At 43.4% G+C, this 26,617-nt stretch overlaps 1 protein-coding gene across 9 annotated transcripts in view; it reads left to right on the top strand.

Moving 5' to 3' along the window:
- TTC7B (tetratricopeptide repeat domain 7B) overlaps positions 1–26,617 on the top strand; it is a 222,666-nt gene that overhangs the window by 13,547 nt on the left and 182,502 nt on the right. For all 9 annotated transcript variants that reach the window (XR_006886346.1, XM_046647628.1, XM_046647626.1 and 6 more), the window contains exon 3: positions 20,448–20,578. Coding sequence is in view for 8 of the 9 variants with exons in the window: in XM_046647628.1 (XP_046503584.1) it covers positions 20,448–20,578 (131 nt within the window). In the remaining variant the exon portion in view is untranslated. The remainder of the gene's footprint in view (positions 1–20,447; positions 20,579–26,617) is intronic.

Raw genomic sequence — 26,617 nt, 5'->3', positions numbered from 1 at the left:
ATGAAGGCTGTGCTGAAGAGGGGTGGGCCCGGCAGGGGAATCAGAGGGAACAGCTGTCCGCAGCACTGGCTCCTCTGCATAGGAGCCCTCTCGTCACAGAGGCCCAGAGCTCTTTATGCCCTTTTCTCCGTGGAGGTGATCCTTGCAGGGGAAAAGGAGAAGGGACAGTTGGGGAGGAGCCAGGTGACTGCTCTGTGACAGTCACTGTGGACTGGAGATGGCCTTGGGACCAGACCACATCAGGTGGGTAAGCCCTGAAGGAAGGGGGCTTTTTGGAGAGGAGCAGTCTCAGGGATGGAGGCTCCAGCCTCATAAATGTGGAGGGCTCTTGGGGGAAGAAAGACTTGTTTGTTGTGGCCTTGGGGATGGGGCCAGAGCCAGGCAGTGGAAGCTAGTCTCATATCTGGAAATCTTTCTAACAGCCACAGCCGCCCCAGGGTTCGGCTGCCCTGAGAGGTGGGGTTCCTGTTGGATTAGCGTCTGTCGAGCCCTGCCCGAAGAGCAGGCATGGCGCTCGGTGAACCGCACCATTGCACTTCCTCCTGAGAACAATCCCGTGCTGCAGGGTTATCGTTCCCTGCAGAGGGCTGAGAGATGAATTTCAGAGGTGAATAGGGTTCAAATCAAGGCCTGTGGACTCCAGAACCCACATTCCTGCTTTATTGGGCTGCCTTTCAGTTGGAGCATGACCTCTCATCTGGACTGGGGGTGTTGCTGATGAGAGTGTGGTGTCAGATAACCTGCAAACCCTTGATTCTATTTTGTGCTAATATCTGTGCCAGTCTGTCTCTATTTTGTTTGTGGGTCCCCGCCACAGCATGGCTGATGAGTGGTCTAGGTCTGTGCCCGGGAACCACACCCAGGCCGCCAAAGCAGAGCATGCCAAACGTAACCACTAGGCCAGGGGGCTGGCCCCCCTCTATTTTGTGATTCTTAAGTAATTTAATCTAAGTCTCACTTTTCTTATCTGCAAAAAGGAGATAATAATACTCTGAGAAGATCAAATAAGACAAAATGGGAAGATGCTTTGAAATATATAAATCTGAGATCAGCAGAGGGGAATGTGTATAGTCTGACCTCCTGTTCGCCTGAGGTTGGGAGCAGCTGGTGACGGTGATGGCCTCACCTTCCCCACGGCCCCACCTCCCCAAGGCCCTGCCTGTCTTGCTCTTTGCTTGGGCAGTCAGTGGTGCTTCTGACTGTCCCTGGGGTTGACCTCCTGCCCCTTCCCCCATAAATTTATTTTATTGTTCTTAATATAGACAAAATATATGTGCATTATATAAAAATCAGAAATACATGCCAGTAGAAGAAAATAAAGCTCTCCATCACCTGGTCTGCCCGGAGCTGACCCCTGTTAACATTTTAGTGTGTTTCCTTCTAGATCTTCTCTCTACTTATCATATGTGTGAATTTTTTTTTATAAAAATAAGATTATCCCACATATACTGCTTTGTGACCTGCTTTTTCCTCTTCAGCACAGATCATAAACGCTTTCCTGACAATAGATACATTTCTGCAACATTTTAGCAACTGTACGGTATTTCATTGTGTTGATAAGCTATAATACATTTAACTAAAAAGCCTCTATTTTTGGACATGGAGGTTGTTTTCAGCTCTTCACCGTTACACATAAGGCTGTGACGAACGCCCTCTCAGCCTGGTCTTTGTGCTTGTTCTTAATGATCTCCCTAGGAGAGGTTTCCAGAAGTGGAGTTTCTGGGTCGAAAGAGAAGCGTTTCCGGACGGCCCTGCAGAACCGCTGCCCCTGTGTGCCTTGCTACCGGCGGTGTGCAGGAGCAGCTCCTCTCATTCTGGGATGGAATAGAGTCCCTCTGATCTGAAAGTGAACATTTATTCTTCAGTTATATGTGGAGGGTAGGCTATTTGGAAAATAAAGAAAAATGTAAAGCAGAAAGTAAAATTGGTCACCATACAGCCACTCAAGCTAGTTAACCACTTTTAAAGACATGTATATGTCTTTAAATATATAAAACTATCTTTATGATAATATTTTATAAGCAATTAAGATTATGCTATATATACTATTTTAGATTCTACTTTTTTCATTATATGTGTATATGTGTGTGTGTACATTATTTTTCCATGTCGCTGAGTATTTTTGAAAACAGCTTTTTTCTTTTTTGAGGAAGATTGGTCCTGAGCTCACATCCATGCCCATCGTCCTCTGCTTTATATGTGGGACACCTGCCACAGTGTGGCTTGATAAGCGGTGTGTAGGTCTGCACCCAGGATCCGAACCTGCAAACCCCGGGCCACCGAAGCGGAGCGCATGAGCTTAACTGCTGCACCACCCGGCTGGCCCCTGAAAACAGTTTTTAATGACTGCACAGTGGTGTGCCTTATGGATATGTTTGAACCAGTTGCCCATGGAACATCTGTGTTGTTTCAGTTTCTCATTTTACAAGCATGCTCTATAGCTTTTTCAAAAAACAGCCTTATTGAGATATAATCCACGTGCCATAGAGTGCAACTTGACAGTGGTTTTTAGTATATTCAGAATTGTGCAACCATCACCCCAATTTTAGGACATTTTTATCACCCCAGAGGGAAACCTGTCCTCCTTAACAGGCACTTCCCATTACCTGATCAGTGCTTCCCCAGCCCTAGTCAACTGCCAGCCTCCTTTCCGTCTCCATAGACTTGCCTCTTCTAGGCAGTTTGTATAAATGGAATCGTGTAACATGTGATGTGTTGTGTCTGGCTTCTTTCACTTAGCAGCTTGTTTTCAGGGTTCTCACGTGTTGCAGCAGGTGCCAGTCCTTTTTATGGCTGCACTGTACTCCGTTGTGTGGATATACCACATTTTGCACATTTTGTTAATCCACACATCAGTGATGGACATGGGTTGTTTCCAGTTTTTGACTGTTGTGAATAATGCTGCTATGAACATTGGTGTACAAAATTTGGGGTGGACATATGTTTTCATTCCTTGTGGGTATATATTTGGGAGTAGAATTATGCGGTCGTGTGACAGCTCCGTTTACCTTTTTGAGGAACTGCAAACTGTTTTCCGAAGCAGCTGCACTCCTGTGAAGCTTCCAGTTTCTCCACACCCTTGTCAACACTTTATCATCTGTCCTTTTGATGACAGCCATCCTAGTGCGTGTGAAGTGGTATCTCACCGTGGCTTTTATTTATCTTTCCCTAATGACTAATGAAGTTGAACAGTTTTCCATGTGCTTATTGGCCATTTGTTTATCTTCTTTGGAGAAATGTCTATTCAGATCTTGTGCCCATTTTTTAATTGGATAATGGCTCCTTTTATTATTGAGTTGTAATAGTCCTTTATATATTCTAGATATACAGATATATAATTTAAAAATATTTTCTCCCATTCTGTGGGTTATCTTTTCACTTTCTTGATGGTGTCCTTTGAAATACGAAAGTTATAAATTTTAAGTTCAGTTTATCTATTTTTTTCTTTTGTGTTTTTTGTGCTTTTGGTGTTGTATCTAAGAAACCATTGCCTAATCAAGGTCACAAAGATTTACTCCTACGTTTTCTTCTAAGAGTTTTATAGTTTTGGGGTTTTTTTTGGTGAGGAAGATTGGCCCTGACCTAACATCTGTTGCTAATCCTCTTCTATTTTCACAGTCTCCAGTGGTGCTAGGTCCGTGCCCATCTGAATCTGCTAACCCCAGGCTGCCGAAGTGGTGTGTGAACTTAACCACTATACCACTGGGCCAGCACCTAAAGAGTTTTATAGTTTTAACTCTTAGATTTAGGTCTATGATCTACTTTGAGTTAATTTTTGTATATAGTGTGAGGTAGGGGTCCAACTTTATTCTTTTGCATGTGGATATCCAGTTATTCCAGCACCGTTTGTTGAAAAGACTATTTTTTCTCCATTGAATTGTCTTGACATCTTTGTTGAAATCAATTGAACATAAGGGCTTACTTCTGGACTCTCAATTCTGTTCCACTGGTCTAAATGTCTATCCTTATACTGATACCACACTGTCTTTATTACTGTAGCTTTGTAGTAAGTTTTGAGATTAGGAAGTGTGAGTCCTCCAACTTCTTCTTCTTTTTCAAGATTGTTTTGGCTTTTCTGGCTCCCTTATATTTCCATATAAATTTTAGGATCAAATGGTCAATTACTGAAAAAATGAATTAATTAAAAAAGCTTTCCAGGAATTTGATAAGGATTATGTTGAATCTGTAGATTAATTTGGGGAAGACTGCCATCTTAAAAATATTAGGTTTTCCAATTCATGAACATGGGATGTCTTCTTTAATTTCTTTCAAAGAGGTTTTGTAGTTTTTGGTGTACAAGTCTTCATTCCTTTTGTTAAATTGATTCCTATGTATTTACTCGTTTTGATGCAATCATAAGTGGAATTGTTTTCTTAGTCATTTTCAGATTTTTCATTAGTAGTGTATAGAAAATACAACTGATTTTTGTATATTCATCTTTTATCCTATAACCCTGCTGAATTCATTTATTAGTGTGAATAATTTTTTGTGGATTCTTTAGGGTTTTCTCTCTATAAGATCATGTCATCTGTAAATAGAATAGTTTCACTTTTTCCTTTCCAATCTGGATGCCTTTTATTTCTTGTTGTTGCCTAACTGCATGGACCAGAGCAGAGATCTTTAAGGAGAAAGCTTTCAGCCTTTCACCATTAAGTACCACGTTAGCTGTGGGCTTTTCATAAACGGCCTTTATCAGGTTGAAGAAGTTCACCTCTATTTCTAGTTTGTTCAGTGTTTTCATCATGAAAGGGTGTTAGATTTTGTCAAATGCTTTTTCTACTGAGATATTCGTGTAATTTTTGTGCCTTATTTTTCCAATATGGTGCATTACATTGACTGATTTTTCTATGTTAAACCAGTCTTGCACTCCCGGGATAAGCCCCACTTGGTCATGGTATAGAATCCTTTTTATGTGTTTCTGGGTTTGATGCACTCATATTTTGTTGAGGATTTTTACGTCTTTATTTTTAGTGGATATTGGTGTCGTTTTCTTTTGACGTCTTTGTCTGGTTTCGGTGTCAAGGTGATACTGGTATTGGAGGGCGATGGTGGAGTATTCCCTCCTCTTCTACTTTTTGGAAGAGTTTATGAAGGATTGGTGTTAATTCTTTGATCATTTGGTAGAATTCACCAATAAGCCATCTGAGCCTGGGCTTTTCTTTAGAGGAAGGTTTTTTAAAAAAATTACTAATTCAATCTCTTGTTACTCTATTGCTTTAGTAGATTTTAACAGCCTTTACTTGTTCTCTACTTTCTTCTACATGGCGTCTTTTCGTTGGAGCCCTGATCCTCTTGATCATGGCAAACAATCCCAGTCAGAAAGGAACGATCTTTAGCTAGTCCCCAGTTTCAGGCTGAATGAGGACAAGTCTCTCTTTTCTTCTATGGTAGTACCTTGAGTAGCAGCTCACCCCACGTCATAAAGTTAAACTCGTAGTAAATGCAACTTGGTATTCAGTACATGTCATAGTCACGGGAAGCAGCCTTCCTATATTTGCAAGTGATTGACAAAATCAGCCTGGTGGATGACTCCTATTTTTTTCCTGCCAGGAAACTCCCAGCCACTGCCAGGTTTTAAGCAGGAGGAATGACATAATCAAGTTTATAACCAAGAAAGGTCTTTCTGGCATAGAGTGGAGAATAGATTAGAAAGAATTAAAGATTATGAAAAAGGAGCCTGGTTGGGGAGGTGAGCTGGCTTTGGGCCCTTCTCCTCTGTTGTCCTGCATTTCAGGGGGCCTGGCTTCTGCAGGTTGTTTCCATGGTGCCCACATCAGTTGGTTTCTGCCTGGGCTTGGCCAATAGGAAGCACTGGCAGAAAAGTAGAGGGCAAGGGGAGAGAGAAGCCGGGGTATATTTATCTCTCTGCTTCAGGCGGCACCTTTAACAGCAATTGCATCTCCTCAGTTGCTCCACTGCGGTCTGTGGTTTCAGCTCCCACTAGGGAGCTTCTGCTGTGTTCTGTCTCCCACCCATTAGCCCCAGCTTCTGGGCTCCTGTAACTCCACCTCCCCCCTCAGCCCTGGGGATGTTAGTGGCCTCCTGCTGTTGCAGAATTCTGGGATGCCATACCATCCTGTTTGGCCTCTCATATGTTTCATCCCTTATGTAGACAATTCCATCCATTAAATCTCCTTTTCTTGAAAGAACGAGAGTGATTCCTTTGTCCTAGCTGGGTTCTGACAGATACTGCAGAAGCCTGGATTGCAGCAGGCCGTGGAGACAGTGTGTGTGTTGGGGAGTTGGTGTGGGAAGATGGTTGAGGGAGGAATCAAGACAACTGTGAGATTTTTAGCTTAGCTCATTGGGCAGGTAATGATGTTGTTAAACCAGGTAAGAATTACAGGAGGAGGAGCCAGTTTTCCTTGGAGGATGGGGGCAAGAAACTGAGTCAGAGTTGAACATGGTGATACTTCTGTGACCACAAGGGGGTGCTGTCCAGGGAACCATTCTAATTCTGGGGCTGCTGCTCAGCATAAGGGTCTCTAGGCTTTTGGTTCTATGGTCAGGATTCAGGAATTGACTGTATATAGATTTGGTTACAACCCCGGAGTGGCTGAAGCTCACTCAGAAGACCACAGAGTGAGGAAGGCAAGAACTGAGCCTGGAGCTCACCAGGCCCCAGCACATAACGGGGGAGCTCTACCTGTAGGCAGAGTGCCTGCCAGGGCTCTGGGCTCCTGAAAGGGAGGAGGGACGCAGATGACGCAGAGCTTTCCCCTGCGGTTTTCAAGGTCTGAAACACGGGAGCATTTGTACATTTGTGGCACATTTATATTCTTAAATGGGTTGAAGTTAAAATGTGGTGAAGACAGCAAGTAGACAGTGGCCCAAGTGTCGGGACGAGTCAGTCTGAGGTCTAATGTACCAGGGAAAAATCCACACTCAAGTTATCAAGAGTGGACTGCCCCCCTCCCCAAGTCATCTTTTTCCTCATTGTTGCAGCTCGAGTTCCTGACAAGTCCTTCTGCTAACCATAACAAGTCGAGGCATGACCGTGCATTTTTCCAGATTCTGGAGGCTCTGTCCTGGTCTTGCCAAGCCGGCCCCATGTCCTGCTCTGTCCCACACACACTCTGCTCCAGGCTGCCTGCTGGCCTGCCCGTCAGCCCTCGCCCCTATCGGGCCCATTTCCCACCTCTGCTTGTCTTCTCCCTCCAACCTGGAGTCCTCTCCTTTGTCCTGTGAGGAATCCACCCCAGGTGACACCTTAGTGACAACCTCTCCGGCTCCCTTGTCCACTTCAATCTCTCCTTTTTCTGATTCCCTCCCTATTTATAGTTAGTACCATCCAATTTGGCATTCAGTTTTTACTTCACATCTGTCACTTGCCTCTCTCAAACTGGACTGTATCATTAATTCCTTAAAGCAGCAAATATGTGAGTGCCTGCCCTGGGGTGGGCTCTGAGGCTGTGTCCCATCTAAGCTCTTGCTTTGTATCCCTGCGTTTGCACCAGGGACAGTGCCTGGCACACATGGGTACTTGCAATGGGATGCTTCTTTAAACATTTTCCCCTGGCATCTGGGAGTACACTGTCGAAGATAAACTCTCCCCTTGTAACATGCAGGTTGCTTAAGCAAAAGTGCAATGTTTTCAGTGTATTCTGAAATTCTCTCCGTTTTAGATGAAAATAGGTTCTGGTATGGGCCTGATAAAAACAAACAATCTTGTTGCTATCTCCTCTTCTACCCACACATACCTTCAGGTCGGATCATCCCGGTTTGTGGCCTGTGTTTCAGGTTGATGGCTCTGAAGAGCCCATCGCCCACGGCTCATTGTCTTTGAAAGCCAGTGACTCTTTGGGCCTCCTACTGCAGTTTTCTCCCCTGCATCGTGTGCTAGCTGCTCTATTTTTCTCTCCTTGAATTTGCGTCCTTACTTTTAGGATATCCTTGGGGCCTCCGCTCATACAAAGCTGGCCAGGTTATAAAAGACCACCTAGTCCGGACTCCCACTTGACATTTTAAAACCAGGACTCCTGACTCCCAGTACAGTGCTCTTCTGCCACCAGCTATCACTTGGCTTCCATCATTTCCAAACCATGTCTGGTGTTCATTTTCTTCCCCTAAATGTTCCTGATGCTTGGGGAATGAAAAAAGCATCCATATTTGGAAAGCTCTGAGCTCTCTGGGGGCGGGAACAGAGCACAGACTGTTCTGTGGGAAGGAGGGTGTCGGAGCTGACTGTCCCAGCTCTCCCCCAGTCATGCTGGGACTGATGCAGAAGAGCAGGGGGCTGTGCTGGGCCCTGGCTGGGCCTCCTTGCTCAGTGCCTTGACCCACCAACCAGGCAGAGGCCTGCAGCTGCCCTGCAGGGCACACCACAGCCTGGCAAGACAGGGAGAGGTTCTGCGGTGTGTTGAGCTCCTACTGTGTGCCAGGTTCTGAAATAATAGTGGTAAATTATTATTAATAATTACAGCATTAGAAATAATTCCTTCTAAACAGCATTCTAAGCACGTGGCCCTTATCGCCCTTAATCCTCACAACAGCCTTGAGAGAGAGAAAGGGGTAGAGTCCCCATTTAAGAGGAGCACTGAGGGCGACCCCCTGCTTCAGCCCTGGGTGCTTGTTCTCCTTTGCTGTCAAGCGCTTGCTTCGTAGGTCAGGGCTGGCGTATCATTTGGATAGGAACTCGCAGGGGCCGAGACCCAAGGCCGGACTGCAAGAGGCTAAGTCGCTCCTGGGGGGCTCCGAGATGCCCCGATCGAGTTGAGCGGGCCCCCAGGGCCAGTGTGGACTTTGCAGGAGGTCTTGCAGAACTTCCTTCTCCCTGAACAGCATAGCCAGCACTTGGGTTTCTTATTTCAGCCGTAGGGTACTTGGTACTCATGGCACGTGCAAAAACCAGGATCCCACAGACGACCTCCGAGCGAGTCACGTGCTAAAGGCTCCGTTTTGGGCCACACCGCCGGGACTCGCGGCGAGCAGCCACCCGAGGCCTTCCCGCGGCGTGCCACCCGCCGCCGCTAGGGGGCGCGAGAGTCGTGTCCTCGCCGGGGCTCCACGCATGCGCGGATCCTGCCCCTCCCGCCCGCCTCGGGCAGCTGCTCCCGGGCCCGACTCGTTGCTCACAGGCCCAGAAATTTGGATACTTATGAGATTCCACGCTAGGTCAGGGATCGGAGAAGAAGGGTGAACTTGCCAGTCTTCTTTATTAAGCTTGGATGGTTGAGCCTCCTAAGGGACTCCTGGGCCGTTTTTAGAAAGCTGTGCTTTCCGCAGGCCTTTACCCGCAGGCCGGGAGCCGAACCTCTGCGATGTGCGTGGTTCTCTGTGACGACGTTTACAGAGACTCCCGCAGGGCTTGACAGCGTCTCCTACGTTAAAACGTTCAGGGCACGGATCGCTCGAAAAGAGACAGGATTTACAAGTCTGCATTCAGTAGTGGGGGGTTTGGCAGGAGTGGACGCAGTTCCTGTTTTTCATGGACAGAAAATCCCTGGTAGTGAGGACTGTAGAAGCCCAAGGAGGATTTCCCAGAGTATTTCCTGTAGATTAATGTTCAAGTCTCAAAGTGATGGAATCTAATCCTGACCTTTATGAATCGGTTATTTGCTAATGACCATGACCTTCTAGGTGTCTTGGCGCTCACAACGGACAAGTAACCACTGCCAGTGCTTCCTCCCTGGCAGAAAAGTTCTCCAGTGTGTTGGGAGCTGCGTCCCAACCGCTGTGGACCTGCTCTGGTGGTTAGCTCCCTGGATCAGGGCTTAGGGTTGGCTCCGCCAGTACCCTCTGTGTGACCTTGGGCAAATCATGAACCCTCTCTGAGCTTGAATTTCCTCCTCTGCAGAGTGAGGAGAGGAGAGAAGACAGGCGATCCAGTTTTTTTTCCTTGAGAAGCTGCTTTTCACTTTTTTTTGAAGCTTTGAGATCCCTCTAGGTGCAGTGAAAAAACTAGTTTTCTAGAAAAGTCCATGAGTGGAGGGGACAGGTGGTAGGGGTGGGGCCTGGGAGGGAGTCCTTGCAGAATGCTTGCTTTTGCCAATGTGGTAAACCCAGAAAGTCTGGGAGTGGGGGTGTGAGCGTGGGAGGAGCTGTGAGGCCCAGGGCCTGGTGGAGATCTGCTGTGTAAGCCCTCTGCTAGCTGTTTATCTCGGACTCAGTGATCTCCCAGGCCTGGCCGCATCTAGATTTAACGGTCCTGCGAGGGGTGGGAGGCTAGGCTGCGTTGCATGTAGCCACTCATCTCGGGTTGCTGGTCAGAGCTTCCTGTTTATATTTAGATGTAAGAAGAGTAAGAGCCCTTTGATTGCCACTGACCCATATTCATATTTAATGGCTGGTTGTGTCAGCGGGCTCTTCATTGGTTCTCTTTTTGGAAGCAAGCAGAGACTCAAAGAACCCAAAGAAAATTTGGGGGCTGGACCCTTAGGTGAAGGTCCACTGAGGTGCTTGTTCTTGGTTCTTCTGTGATATCATGCCTGTCTCGGTCGCTGCGCTTTTCACGTTGTTTTGGAAGTACCTTTGTCCTCCAGTCCACTAGAGGTGGAGCTTCTCCAGGGAGAAGACCATGGCCTCTTCCCTGGAGTGCAGCTCTCACCAGAGCACTGCACACAGTCGGTGCTCAGTGAGAATCTGTGGAATGGAGAAGGAACGGGCTCATCTGCTCACGGGCATCTCTCACTCCTTGCCGTTGTCGGGGCACCCAGGGGCTGCACTTTGCCCTGTGGGGATCTCCTAGGGTGACGAGGCCACTCTTCTTAAGGAAGGAAACTAGAACCAAGACCCGAGTTTCCATGGCATCATGGCCATCAAGGTCTCTGTTAAATGTTTCCTGTGCTTGATTCTGAGTGGATTGTTACTTTCTTCTTGATGCTTTTATATTTTTCAGGTACCCCTCAAAAAACTTGGGGAGGATTGTCATTCCCCTCAAGGAAAGGTGCTTATTGATAAGAGTAGTTACTATTTATCAAGTACTTACTTTGCTATATGCCAGGCACTGGGCTAGTACTAATCAGTGGGAGCCAGTGTTGTTATTCTCATTTGCTTGATGAGGGAACAGAGGCTTGGAGACACTGAGTAGCTCGCTCAGAGTCACAGAGCTAGTGAATGAAGAAGCAAGGGTTTGAATCCAGGTCCGTCTCCTCAAAAGTCTGTGTATCTTCACTTCTTATTTTACCCAGCAGTTTGACAGTGAGATATGTCATTTTTAGCACAAAGATTAAAAATAACATAACAAAACATAGGACTACCACATGACCTACCAATTCCATTCTAGGTCTGTATCCAAGAGAATTGAAAACACATGTCCACACAAAAGCCAGTACATGAATATTCACAGCAGCATTCATCATAATATGGAGAAAGTGTAGACAACCCCAATGTTCCTCAGCTGATGAGCAGATTCATGAAATGTTTTATATCCATGCAATGGAATATTATTCAGCAATAAGAAGGAGTGGAATGTTTGGAATTAGAGAGAGATGGAGATTGTACAATGTTGGGAGTGTAATAAATGCCACTGAATTGTTCACTTTAAAATGGCTAATTTTATGTTATGTGAATTTCTCCTCAATTTTGAAAAAAGGAATGAAATTCTGATACTTGCTACAAGAGGTATGAACCTTGAAAACATTATGCTAAGTCAAAGGAATCGGACACAAAAGGTCACATATTATATGATTCCGTTTATATGAAATATGTGGGATAGGCAAATCCATAGAGACAGAAAGTGGATTAGTGGTTCCCAGGGTCTGGGAGGAGAGTGGAATAGGGAGTAACTGCTAATAGGTACAGGATTTTTTTGGGGGTGATGAAAATGTTCTGGAATTAGCTAGTGGTGATGGTTCCACAACTTTGTGAATATGCTAAAACCACTGAATTGTTCACTTTAAACAGGTGAATATTGTGGTTTTATAAATATCTCAGGAAAGCAGTTATTAAAATATATAAAAATAATATAACAAATGAATAAAACGCTCCCATTTGGAGACCTTCCCGCCTACTGTTACCTAAAGATAATAGTGATGTAAAGAATAATCATGATAGTTACTGTTTTTCTACTGCTTACTATATGCCAGATACTGTTCTAAGCGCATAGCATTTTGCATATAAAGTCAGCTGGGGGTTGGGAACCAGGGAGTCTGGCTCCAGAGCTCACGTTCTTAGCCACCGCATAGTACTGCTTTCTGTATGAGGACCGACAAATCAGCCACGTGAGAGAGCGTAACGCAAAGGCTAAGAGCAAGAACTCGGGAGTCAGTGTCTGGATGGGCTCCTAGCTCTGCTGCTTGTTGCCTGTGTCATCTTGGGTGAGTTACGTAACAGCTCAGAGCCCCAGTTCCCTCATCTCTGAAATCCTCCCTCGCTCTTATGAAGGTTAGAAAAATTATGTCAAAGTCTCAGAAAACTGTCTGGCATGTAGCTAGCACTCACTACATATTGTTATTACTATGATGTGGTTACTAAGCAGAGACTTAAAGAGCAAATTTTCAAATTACAAACTCATTTAGTGAGCATTTCAGGTTGAATTAGCATCTCATTTGCTCACAGAATCACAGAGCTGGAAGGGACATTGAAAGATCATCTGCTGTAGCAGGTAATGTCTAATTCGGGGCCTGGCATCCTCTTCTGTTATGAGCAATGTGTGTATATGTGTGTGTGTGTGTGCACACGTGTATGTGCCCACCTCCCAAGAAGAATGTGCTCTCTGGAAGGAAGACAGCGATTTGTAAACGCACTCAGAAGGGGCCAACTGTGGCTCCCAGCCCAGAGACCACTAAAAGTCACAGAAGCTCTGGATCGACAGGGACTTCACCAGAGATCTAGGCCAGCCCCCCAGCATTTTGTGGTTTCCCTTAGCTCTCTCTCCTACACCCTTACAGGGGCTTGTTCTCCCATTGATTTGAGTACATCTGACACCTGTGGGAGCCCGGCCATTCTAGAGGGGAGAATGCAGGACCAGCAATCTGGGGCTGCCTTTGCCAGGACTTTGCTTTGAGGATCTTGAGTCTCTTTTCCTGAGTTTCTTTTCAACCTTGGAAATTGAGCTCCCCGGAAATTGTCTTGCTGCTTTTGAAGTCCTTACCACAGGGCTGGATTATCAGAGATGTGGTATTATAGTAAGTTTTTCTGGTACTTCCAGTTATAAACTCCTCTGCAGGTCATGTTACAGTAAAGGATCAGGTGTACCCGTCCCGGGCCTGGCTTCCAGAGATGTGGTTAAGATAAATGAGGAAACAACGCCTGATGTTGTGGTACATAGTTCGTATAATTTTATAGCCTTCTATTGTGCTGCATGACTTCATAAGCAATTAATTCCCTGTTCATTTTAATGCAATTAAAAAAAATCAAAATATTTGTTTTGGCTGTGGGTCTTCTGAAGTTATACAGCTCAAAATGGTATCTCAGTGGTCCAGCCCTTCGTGACACAGACAGGGAGTGGGAGGCTGAGGATCCGGGGCACTGCCTGGGGTGCTGCAGCTCTTGGTGGGAGAGAAAACCACTGTCCTAAGGCTCCAGACTTTGGTTTCTATGCTTTTACAATTTGAAACGTGTTGTTATTGTCATTGCTGTCATCAGACACTGGATGTGCTGTCAGAGGCTCAGTGAGACAGGATATCGTGAGCAGGATTTTGTAGTCAGATAGACCAGAGGTCAGGGCTTGGCTTTATCATTTACTAGCTGTGGAGCCCCACGTTCAGTCTTATCTATAGGGTGCTGTTAACGCCTTCCTTGCAGGGTGGCTGTGGGGATTGTAAAGGGTGCACGTCAAACCCCAGGCCCAGTGCAGGTGCTGAAGGGGCCTCGATAAATGAACCTTTATTGCTGTTGAAACTCTTCAGTCTTCCCTACCCAGTTCAGGCTCCCAGCTGAGGGATCCCTGATTCAGACAATCCTGAAGGAATCTGCGATGTTAACCCCTCAGTGATCACTGGAGCTTTTGGCGATGAGATGTGTAGCTCTCCACGTCCTCAGCCAAGCCTCCAGGAAAGTGTAGCCCTTGGGGAAATGAAATGGAGCTCCCTTTCAGAGAGGATGAAACCTGGAAGAGGAAGGAAGCACAGGGTGGAGAGTCCAGTTTGCCGTCTTCCGTTCTGTAAGTCACACGGAAAGAGAGCAATTCAGGGGCTGAGCGTGTTGGAGCTCTTGAGTGTCCAGGCTCCTCGGCCTGCTCTAAGCTGCCGAGTCTCCTGCCAGAGTTCCTCCCAGCAGTGATGTCCCAGTGGTTTACTGGTGTCTGTGGATCACCTCTGCTTTGGACACTCCAGCCTGCATCAGACTTGGCATCCTTATTTCCTCTCTGGGAATATTACCTGGGGCAGATGTGTTCTGCCCCAGGTTCTGGGCTTCCTTGTAATTTCCAGTTCCGGCCCCTGTACAGACCTGAGGCAAGTCATTGAACTTTTCTGAGACTGTTTCTTTTTCTACAAGATTGGGAGGAGCATAGTTCCTATTAGACAAGACCAAGCAGGCTAATGCACTGGAAGAGCTTCAAGAGCAGTCACGTGTGATCTAAATGATTTTATTATCATCAATTTACTTAAAATGTGTTACCTTTCATAGAAAAGACCTTTCAGAAGTGAGCCTATGTGTGGGAATTCCCTCCGGTGGCAGGAAGATAAATTTGGGGTCCAGTGGCTACTCAGCATTCTTTATATCACAGCACGTGGTCAGCTGCTTTTTTCTCCCATGCTTTAAAGTTGGCGTTGATGCTTGGTCAGGAAGCACTTAATTTCCATCCCCTCTTTTTTTTGAGGAAAATTAGCCCTAAGCCAACATCTGTCGCTAATCCTCCTCTTTTTGCTGAGAAAGACTGGCCCAGAGCTAACATCTGTGCCCATCTTCCTCTACTTTATATGTGGACACGTGCCACAGCATGGCTTGACAAGCAGTGTGTGGGTCCACACCCGGGATCCAAACTGGTGAACCCTGGGCTGCTGAAGCAGAATGTGTGAACTTAACCGCTGCACCACCGGGCCAGCCCCCTTAATTTCTACCCCTTTTGTACACAGCTTTGATTTTGGAGATGCAGATCTTATTGAGATGTTCATTAAGCAATGCCGTCACATGAGCTATTTATCAAGCCTGTTTTTCACTTTTTTTGTCATGCATTTTTCTGGAAAAAAGAAAATAGCTAAAAACATCATTGATGATTGCCTTCCAAACTGACAAGGTGTCATCTGACATTTTAAGGGGGGCCAATCTGGGCTGTGACCTCAGGACTCTGCTTCTCAGACAGTGTTGACCTGATCCCAGACACTTGAAAATTTATAGTCCAGTCCAGAGGTCCTGTAAGCAGCTTTTGACAGAGACCTAAATATTCTGGAATTAAGCTGTGTAGCCACGAATGCACTGTGGTAAATTAAGACTCTGCTCTTGCTCTGAGATGTGCCCAGTGGCTCATGGAATGAATGTCATAGCATTTAGGAGAAGGAAAGGAACAATATTTACCATAAAGGGCCCCTTACCCAAGAATAGACTCCTTGCTGGGAACCCATTTGCCAGCCCAGACCTTGGGTGTCCACCTATCTGCCTAATTAGAAGACACACCCTCAGAAAACACCAGTCTGTCCTCACAGTGGAGGATCAAGTTGTGTAGCTGGTTTGAATATTCTTATCAACTGTGCATGGCCATGGATCGCAGCCCTGGATGACTGGATTTCAAGTATTTCAGGACTCAAAATGCAGACGATAGACAAACCGTGTTGGACTAGATTTGGTCTTTCTTTGTTTCAGTGGGTTTGGCAGGTCCCTGAGGGCCTTGGTCATCTTCGTGAGCATTTGTGGTCAGAGTCCAGCCTGCGGTGGTAAAAAGTGCCAAAGAATAGACTCATTTTTTCCTGGCCCTTTGACCACACTCTGGAGAATTTGTTTTTCTTTGTTAAACCCTGATGCCAAGTTGTGCATTATTTGGTTGCTTCTCATGCAAGCAGGAGGCAGATTATGAAACAATTTATCTCTTTTTATTGTTTTTTGGTGGCTTTAGTTTTGCACAAGTGAGCCTTAAAGCACATTTAGGAAGCTCCAATCAAGTGCTTCCTTTTGACTGGTTCTGGAGCTGTTCTACCAAATGGTGGATTTGTTCACTTTTTTTCCCCCTGAGTACTTAGGACAATTGGTGGTGGTAGTAATAATACTTTAACGACAGTAACAGCAAGCATTTGTTGAGTGCTTTATATAAATAAACTTGACTAATGCTCCCATTGAGTTTGTTCAGTTTATCTTGTATTCCCTTTCAAAGGAAATTTCAAGAGTTCACACTAGAGAGAGGCTGCTTACTGTTTTTTTGTTTGCTTTTTTTTGCAACTGCTTCAACAACTTTGGCTCTAAATGGAAGGGGAATGAATATTGAGCATCTAGGGCTGTAGGGACATTAAAACCCTTATTATAACTGTGTTCCTTCTGTTTAAAAAATTTAATTGAGACAAGGTGGACAAAAATAAACCTAAGTCAAGTTTCTAGAGATGAAAACTACAGTGTCCAAGATGAAAAACACACTAGATGTGATTAATGGCAGATTAGACATTAAAAGAAAGATTAGTGAGCCTGAAGACATAGCAATAGAAACTACCCAAAATAAAACAGAGGGAAAAAATTTTTTTAAAAAAGTGGAAAGAGCGTAAGTGAACTGTAGGACAATTTCAGGTGGCTGAAATATGTGTGTAATTGGAGTCCCCTAAGGAGGGAGGAGGGTAACATAAAAAATTTTTGAAGAAATAATAGCTGAAATGTTTTTCAGATTTTATGAAAACTATAAATCCTCAGATCCAGAAAGCTCAATGAAGCACAAGAAAGATGAAGAAAACTAAACCAAAGCACTTCATAATCAAAACTGCTCGCAAATAGTGATAAAGAGGAAATCTTAAAAGCAGCCAGAAAAAAAGACAGATTACATACAGATGAGTAAACATAAGGGTGATGGCAGATTTGTTGTCAGAAACCATTCAAATAAGAATACAATGGAGCAACACTTTTAGAGTGTGTGTGGGGGGCAAATTGTCAACCCTGAATCTATGCTCAGTGAAAATGTCTCTCAAAATGAAGGCCAAATAAAGCCTTTTTCAGACATACCGTGGCTGAAAGAAATGATCAGCTGAACTGCACTATAGGAAATGTTAAAGAAATCCCTTTAGGTAGAAGGAAGATGATACCAGGAGGAAATATGAATGTGCACGAAGGAACGAAGAGCACTGGAAATCATAGCTATGTTGTGACTGTGTGCATTTTTCCTTCTTATTTAAGTGTCTTTAAAAGATTATTGACCATTTCAATAAAAATAATAACCATGTAGGCTAGGATTTATAACCTATGTAAAAGTAAAATGTATATAAGAAGAAAATAAAGACTGGAAAGAGAGAAATGGTAGTATGCAGCTGTAAAGGTGCTGTACTATATGTGAAGTGGTATAATATCATTTGAAGCAGGGGGATAAGTTATACCCTAAAGCAGCTACTGATGATTCTGCTCAGAGACTTCAATCCCCTTGTTTCAATGAATGCTAGAACAAGTAGACAGATGATCAATAAGGCTATAAAACCCTGGAACAACACAATCTACCAATTTGACCTAGTTGACATTTATATGACACTCCACCCAAAAGCAGACTACACATTCTTTTCAAGCGTAATGGAACATTTATCCAGATTGACTATATTCTGGGCCAGGAACAAGTTTCAACAAATTAGAAGGGTATGTTCTCAAGTATGTTCTCTCCTCAGGGATTCCAAGACCACCCTCAGGTTAGTGGTTCACTAGAAAGACTCACAGAACTCAGAAAAGCTATTGTAGTCATGGTTACAGTTTATTATAGCAAAAGGCTACAGACTAAAATTACTAAAGGCAAAAGGTGCTTGAGGCAGAGTCCAGGAGAGACCAGGTTCAGGCTTTCAGTGGTCTTCTCCCAGTGGGTCATATGGATAGCACTTAAGTCTCCCGGCAGTGATGGGGCGCAGCACTCGTGGAGTATCGCCAATCAGGGAAGCTCGCTGGAGCCTTGGTGCCTAGGGTCTTTATTGGGAATCAGTTATGTAGGCGTGGAGTGCCCATGGAACTGACCTCAATTATTCGGTTTCCAGTCCGTCTAGAGGTCAGACTGGTAGAGTGTGGCCCAAGGCCTCTACCATAACCACACTTTAAGTATGACATCTGGTGTGGCCCGAAGCCCGAGATATGCAAAGACTCTCTTATCAGGTAGGATATTCCAAGAGCTTAGAGATTCTCTCCCAGGAACTGATCAAGGGCCAGTCCTTTCTTTGGAATGTTCAGAATTTGAACATTCCAGGCCTGTTTAGCCCTTTACTCTATAGACCGTAATGGAATTAATTTAGAAATCAATAACAGAAAGATCTTTGGAAAATTCCCAAGTATTTGGAAATGAAATAATACAATTCTAAAGAAGAAATTAAAAGTTAAATTAGAAAGTATTGTGAACTGAATGAAAATTAAAACACAACATATCAAATTTTGTAGGATACTGCTAGAGGAATACTTAGGGAGAAATTTATAACTAAGTGCCTATATTAGGAAAGAAAAAAGGTCTTAGATTTATACTTTAGTTCCCACTTTGAGAAACTATAAAAGGAAGAGTAAATCAAATCAATGTACACAGAAGAAAGGAAATAATAAAAATCAGAGCAGAAATAAATGAAGTTGAAAACAGAAAGACAAAAGAGAAAAATCAGTGAAAACAAAATCAATGAAATCAAAAGATTTTTACTGAGAATTTCAATAAAACTGATAAAACATTGGCCAGACTATTCAGGTTAAAAAGGAATTCTACACAAACTCTTCCAGAAAATTGAAGAGGATCAAATATTTCTCAAGTCATTTTATGAGGTTGGCATTTACCCTAAAACCTACCAAAACCAGACAGAGACATTACGAGGAAACTACAGGCAAATATTCCTCATGAACATAGAGGAAAAAAATTCCAAGCAAAATTTTAACAAATCAAATCTAACAATATACAGAAGGAAAATACATCATGGTCAATGGGGTTTGTCCCAGGAAAGAAAGTTTGGTTTAACATTTGAAAATCAGTCAATGTAATTCACCAGATTAAAAAACTAAAAGACAAAAAGCCATAGGATTATCTCAAAGGACACAAAAAAAGCATTTGAAAAACTGGCATCTGTTCTTTTTAGAAGAATTTTTAAAGGTTTTTTTTTTTTTAAGATCTTTTTTTTATTTTTCCTTTTTCTCCCCAAAGCCCCCTGGTACCTAGTTGTATATTTTTAGTTGTGGGTCCTTCCAGTTGTGGCATGTGGGATGCTGCCTCAGCATGGCCCGATGAGCAGTGCCATGTCCGCGCCCAGGACCCGAATGGATGAAACGCTGGGCCGCCTGCAGCGGAACGCACGAACCCAACCACTAAGCCATGGGGCCGGCCCTGGCATCTGTTCTTGATATAAACTCATAGCAAAATTGGTGTAGAAGGGATCTTCAACCTTTTCTTTTTGGGTGAAGAAGATTTGCCCTGAGCTAACATCTGTTGCCAATCTTCCTCTTTTTTTGCTAGAGGAAGATTAGCCCTGAGCTAACATCGGTGCCAGTCTTCCTCTATTTTGTACGTGGGATGCCTCCGCAGCATGGCTGATGAGTAGGTCTGTACCCGGGATCCGAACCCACAAACCCGGGCCACCAAAGCAGAGTGTGCAGAACTTTAACTACTCAGCACGGGGCTGGCCCCCAGGATCTTCCTCAACTTAATAAAGGGCATCCATGAAAAACTCACAGCTAATGTCAGACTTAATGGTGAAAGACTGACTGCTTTCTCCCTAAGATCAGGAGTGAGGTAAGGATGTCTGCTCTTACCCTTGTACTGGAGGTTCTTAGTACAATGAGGCAATAAATAGAAATAAAAGGCATCTAGATTGGAAAGGAGGAAACTAAACTGTCTTTATATGCAAACAACATGACTGTAGAAATTCTGATGGAATTTACAAAAACAGTAGGAGAACTAATAGGTGAATTTAGCAAGGTTACAGAATACAAGATCAGTATTCAAAAATCTATTGTGTTTCTATATACAACAATGAATAAAAGGAAATTGAAATTAAAACAGTACCATTTACAACAGACTAATAAACTTGAAATACTTAAGGGGAAATCTGAGAAAAGGTTTGCAAGGCATGGACACTGAAAACTACACACCGTTACTGAGAGATGAGAAAGAAGGCCTACATAAGTGAAGAGATAGACTGTTTTATGGGTCAGAAAACTCAATATTGTTAAGATGCCATTTCTCCCCATGTTAATCTATAAATTCAGCATAATCTCCATCAAAATCTTAGCCAACACTTTTCTTTTTTTTTTTAGAAATTGACAAGCAGATTTTACATGGAAATGCAAAGGACTAAGAATAGCCAAAAAACTGAAAAATATGAACAAAATCAGAGCACTAACACTACTTTCAAGATTTTCTGGCCCCCTAGAGCAATATTAAAAATTAAGCCCCGTGAAAAACAACTCACCCAGTTTTTGTATGTTTGCTGTTTTAGGACTTTGCCTAGAGAAGTTGCCTATTTCCTCTTCTACCAGTAATCTCCATGTGGACCGGGAACAGGATGTCATCACCTGTTATGAGAAAGCTGGGGACATTGCACTCCTGTACCTCCAAGAGATAGAAAGGGTAAGTGAGGACCATGTGTTCATTCCAGTTGATAATTTTTAAAAATTTCAAATCAGATCATACAGAACTGTGGCCGACCTCTGGAAAGCCTTCAACATGTCTGCCTCTGGGTTCAAGGCTTGACTTCTATCCTTTAATGCTAAGGAGATGGTGGTGATTGTGGCACCTTGTGAAAATAGATGGGTCAATGTTTGGGAAGCATGTTAACATCCTCAGAGCAGACATGAGAGCATGCATCTGTTTATACCCTCAGCGCCCTGAAGTGGCTAATTATTCTTGTTCTCCTATGCAAAATAGGTTGAGCTTCCTTTGTACTCGCATGGACTCTATGCCTATGTAGGATGCCTCTGGGGTTTGGGAGGCTTTACCTCAATGTTTATGTGAAAGGTCTGCTGGGGACTCTCAACTGACCTGGTTGGGGCAGGTTGGGTATCCCCTGAGACCATCTGGGATGGTTTTCTCCCAGCAATCAGTGGTTTGCACCTGGTGTGGGGAATGAAACCAGCAGCTGACAAGAGGGCCACCTGAGGAGAGAAGGAGGGAACAAGACGCCCTGAGCTCACACCTTCAGCCAGAGGAAGTTGGAGGCTGGCTGAATGGTCCCAGAGAGGTGTGGGTGACTTGTCTGTTGAGAAGGATTGCTGTCTTTTGGCTCTACTCTTTACTAAGTTCCCTCACCTCTCTGCCTCAGTTTTCCTGTCTGTGAAAAGAGCATAATGACAGTTCCTACTTGATGGAGTTCTTGTGGGGATTATAAAAGGTCATGTAAATAAAGGCACTTAGCCCAGATTCAGGAACATATTGGATTCTTAGTAAATGTCACTTATTTTTACTAATAATGGTGGCTCCCAGCCATCTCTGCCCCTAGCAGAGTTTCCTGGAGTTCTAACCAAGGCTTGACACTGATATTTCCCCCTTCAGACCCAGAGATGGATCCTCTGAGGTTGTTTGAAATGATGAGAAATCCTGTGAGACTTTGAAAATGCTCAAAGTCTTGTTTCCCACCAATTTGATGGGTTCGTTGTTTCGTGAAGGATTAGAATAGAGAGGGGCTACCAAAATCTTGCTAGTTTTTGTTATTTTAGACGTGTACAGAGGGAAAGTAATTTTTTTCGTAAATATTTTCATAGTGTGTCGACGTGTATGACGAGGATCAGAGTTGCCTTTTAAGAGGCAGGGAGAGTAGAGTGAGAACCACAGAAAGAGGTGGAGAGAAGGGCGGGAGTGACGGACCTGGCCCCAACCAGAGTGGATTGTAAATCATGGTTCATGACGCCTGGGAATTTGGGAGGATACTTGGCCATCTTGCCAAAATGTTGTTCTATCAGAAGGCTGCTATGAGAAAGGAATTTTTTTGTTATTCAGAATTTTTGATAGGATCTTTAGAGAAATGGTCATGCAGCTTGCTTTTAAAATCCACGTTGTTTCACTGTCTGCCTCCTTGATAGCTACTGCTGGGCAGTGGAGAAGTCTGCTTACCCCAGCTAAACTGTTGACCCCGCAGCCCTTGCCATTAGGGGCCCTTATTCTGCACCTTACTCTCCAAGTGTTCAGCCCTATCATGTTGGGACTGCCTTCTCCTGGCTGGGAGAAGGGAGGTTCGTCTGTTACACGTGTCCTTAGTGACGTGGGAATTGGCAGATCTGGATGTACTTCCTGTCGTGTTCATTTATAACTACCTACTCCCCACTGGATTCTGTAGCCAGACCATCAGAGAGACTCATTTAATCATAGTATTTAAAAGAAATATTTTTTCGTGGTGTTGGGGAGTCAGTGATGATAGGATGTTAGACTTCGAGAAGAAAATAGAGGCCCAGAAAGGGAGGACACACAGGAAGTTAGGGCCAAAGCTGGGGTTAGAACTCAACCGTTCTGACACCTCATTCAGCGCTCACTCACTTCATTGTCCCAGGCCGCTGGAAACAATGCAGAACCATGCAGTTTCCCACACCTGTGTATATGGGAAGAGCTCAATAAGTATTTGACCAAGCGAGCTCTGAGCATGGGGAAGCAGCCTCAGCCTAGGCTCAGGATGTGTAGATGACTTTCACATTTCTGGCTCTGACTTTCCAGCATCAGTTTTCCTTTGTAGGAAACCACTTTGAGCCTCCCCAGATCCAGCAAGCTGGGATATTAGCCCTGGGAGAGACTGAATGAACCAAACATCTGTTTTGACTGTAGTAGCTGCTCAAGAAATTATCTGTTAATTAATGAGAAGTCTAGGGGAAAAGTGACTGCTGGGTTTGGTGGAAGTTCAGGGGTTTTTATGAGGCAAGATAACGGCACATGCGGAAGATACTTGCTTAGCCTCTTTTTTTTTTTTTAATTTTTTAACTTAACTTTTAAGAATTATGCTAAATTGAAAACAGAAATGTTAGGGAAATAGAATCTGAAAGAGGTAAGAGACTGGGGCAAGCTTAGGTAAATAGTGCTTTGATTTTCTGGGTGGGCAGCCCTTTTAAGGAGAAACTCCCACGTGCTTCGTTGCTATACTTGTTCTGCTGGACAGAGGCTGGCATTCAGTGCTTTTCTCCTCATTTCCTGGCCATCCTATAGCGAAGAAACTTCTGTTTCCCTGGACCCTTTGGCATTTTATTTATTATTGTTGGCTCTTAACTTCCTTCATGAGCAAGAATAAAATTTGAGAACTTTTGAGGACAGTTTGGAGTATGTGGCCTATGTTTTTTCATCATCTGAAGCCACCAAGTGGTGTTTCCAAGGCCCCCCATTCTCTGAGTTTCTCTGATGGTGGGTATGTTCAGTGATGTTAGATTTGTTTGCTTCCTGAAGGGCATTGATTCTTCAGAAGGGAGGCTGACCTCAGCTTCCCCTCAAGGCGGCTAAGTTAAGCTGTGAGAGGCCACAGAGCACAGTGGTAAAGTGACTGCTGGTGTTGGGATCCTGACCTTGCTACCTCTTAGCTGTGGAACTTTGGGCAAGTTACCCAACCTCTCTGTGCTGCTTCAGGATCCTCATCTGTAAAACAGCAGTACTAATTGCTATCAGGCTGTTGTGAGGATAAGATGGGTTAACCCACAGACTTCCCAGTACCTGGTTAGAACACAGTAAATGTTAGTTTTGTGTCATTATGTGTTCCTGTGTCACCTGGCAGTGGAATCTTCCCTAACCTGAGAAGATTTCAGATATTCAGATAAAAATCTGAACCATCATAAACACACTGTTTTATTTAAAACGTTAAAGAATTTTCAGGGGAATGTTAATAGAGTCATTTTTTCAGGAGAATTTGAGTTTTTCTTTCTTGTACAGAAGCTAATGGGACAATATCTCGCCAGGAGTCCCCATATCCTGTGTGGGTTCTGGACTTCTGTTCACTCCTGGCTGTCTGCCCTTGCTCCAATCGTTTTCCATTTTCATGGTGGGGCTGAGGCTGGCTGACTTGTCTGGGGATTGGGAACCATTGAGCCACCGGTGTTTTCCAGCTTTCTATGTGTTATTCCCCCCTCTTGCTCCAAATGTGGAGTAGGGGCCAAAGACAGCTTGAATGTATGAAAGCTGTGTGTGTTACATATTTGCTTGGTATTGTCCTTGTTATATTAAGGTTACAGAGACATTTAATTTTCTCTGATAGTTTGTTCTCTGAAGGGGAATAAAAGATACCTCTAAAATTGTGCGTGTAAAATAATTTAATCAAATGAATCAAATTAGAGCAGATAGAATTAGAAATGACCTAGGATGGGCTTGATTGGTTTATCTTCAGATGGTGGCATTATGCCGACAGTAAATAAAGTTATCTCCCCCGCAAGGAGCTTGTAGTGGTGCAATGATAGGAATAAAGATGACCTCATCCTTGAATGTCATAATATGAGCCCTGCTTTTGGCGAATGAAATCATCCTGTCTCTGTCCTTTGCGTGCATCAGCCAACCAGCTGGCGATGGCTTTCTTGAGCAGAAGCAGTGCCAGGGTAGAACTCTACCTTCTGCTGACAGTTCATTCCTTGACACCCTATTTTGGAAAAGAAGTGAAAGCTAAATTGTGGAACATCCATAGCCGTTTTAGTGCTGAAGTTTTGAGAGGAGACAAGTGGTCCCCAAAATTGCAGGGCCCGGCCCAGATTTCCTCTCTTTATCAAGGAGTTGTTCTCTGGTCAGCATGGTCATAGCTGGAGTTTATTACCTCCTCGCTCCAGGATGAACTTGCAGTGACATAGCTGAGGTATTGGATTCAGCACTGGATTAGATTAAAGTTACTGTGTGTCTTGAGTTCAAACCAGATGTCTCAGGAAAAGTACTCAGTGCAACTGATGAGAAAGGCAGGGTGTGACTCTGGAGCCCACGTGGCTGTGCTTCTGGCTTTAAAATGTGAGACGGTAAAGAAGAGACACATCTTCCCTCCCTTGCCTTTTCCAGTCCCCGTCTTCTCAGTCAAGCCAAAGCAGCAGGTTGCAGTTCAAAGCTTAATGTAGTACATCTGAATAAATAGTTCCTCGAAGAAGTGTCAAGAAACTGGCCAGGCAGTGTGCTGTGATTCTGAGCCTTCCATCTGACTCGGATGGGAGGCTGCAACACACTTGAAACTGAGTTAGAGAAGTCTGGAAACCAGAACAGAGCAGTAGCTTATTTTAATTTCTATATATTCTCAGTTGGCCCTTGCCCTTATAATTTTATAGCATTAAAGAGTTTTATATCTGTCATTTTTCACTCGACATTATGTCAAGGCTTCAAAGTGTTTTCATGGCTGTATAATATTTCATCAAGTGGATGAACTCTATGGTATAATTAACTTATCATTGGGGATAAACTGTTGTTATAGATAATGCTGCAATGCCAAGCTTTTCCCCTTCTTTGCGTTGTTTCCTAAGGGCAGTTTCCCAGAAGTGGGGGTATTTTTAGCATTTTTTTTACCAATTAGACTACATAGTGTGTCTAATTGCTTTCTACAAGTTGTACTAACATCCACCTTTGGCAGTATAGGGAGGTTGTGGTTGCTTTGCAATCTTGATACGGTTGCTATTCCATAAAAGCTATCTTGCTCATTTGCTAGGTGAAAATGACACCTTGCATTTTTAGTTTGCATTTCTTTAATTATCAGTGAGGTTAAAGTTTTTCCATCTGTTTGCTTAGTAGTTATGATCCTTATCTTTTTTTAAAAAAATTATAGCATTGTTGAGATATAATTCACATCCCATGCAATTCATCCATTTAAAATGTGCAGTTCAATGTTTTTAAATATATTCACAGAGTTATGCAACCATCACCAATATTTAATTTTAGAACATTTTTGTCACCCCAAAAAGAAACTTTGTACCCATTAGCAGTCACTCCCCATTTATCTCCGATCTCACCAGTCTCTATAGCTTTGTATTTTCTGGACATTTCGTATAAGTAGAGCTATGCAATGTGTTATCTTTTATGAGTGGCTTCTTTGGCTTAGCATAATGTTCTCAAGATTCCTCCTGTGTTGTAGCAGGCATCAATACTTTGTTTGTTTTTATTGTCAAATAACATGCCATTGTATGCATACACTACTTTGTGCTTCTCCATCTATCATTTTAACATTTATCATTTGGAATGTTTCCACTTTTTGACTATTATGAATAATACTGCTATAAATAATCATAAGCAAGATTTTGTGTGGACAAATGTTTTCATTTTTCTTGGGTATATACTTAGGAGTGGAATGGTAACTTTGTGTTTAACTTTGTCGTATTCCTTTTTTGTCTGTTTATACTTTCTGTCCAATTTTTGGATGTAGTGTTTTTCTTACAATTTAAATAAAGTCTTTGTATGATAAGTATGTTAACTCTTTATCATGTTTGTTCTGAATGTTTTCCCAATCAGTAACTTTCCATTTTTTAAGTCGCTCATAAATTTTAAATCTATATATAGTTGAATCTGATTATCTTTTTTATTACGTTTAGTTTATTTTTTAAAGCTGAAATATTAGGATAAGCCTCCTCTAGGATTTGAAAAGTTTTCAACCATTTTCTATGTTTTTTAAAAGAACTTTTAATTTCCAAATCTTCTTGGGATTTATTTTGGTGTATGATATTAGATATGAGTCTAAATGTTTTTCCCAAA

The sequence above is a fragment of the Equus quagga genome, chromosome 20 (assembly GCF_021613505.1).
Source record: "Equus quagga isolate Etosha38 chromosome 20, UCLA_HA_Equagga_1.0, whole genome shotgun sequence".
Taxonomy (NCBI): domain Eukaryota; kingdom Metazoa; phylum Chordata; class Mammalia; order Perissodactyla; family Equidae; genus Equus; species Equus quagga.
The sequence above is the reverse complement of the archived record's forward strand: the minus strand, read 5'-3'. Positions and strand labels throughout refer to the sequence as shown.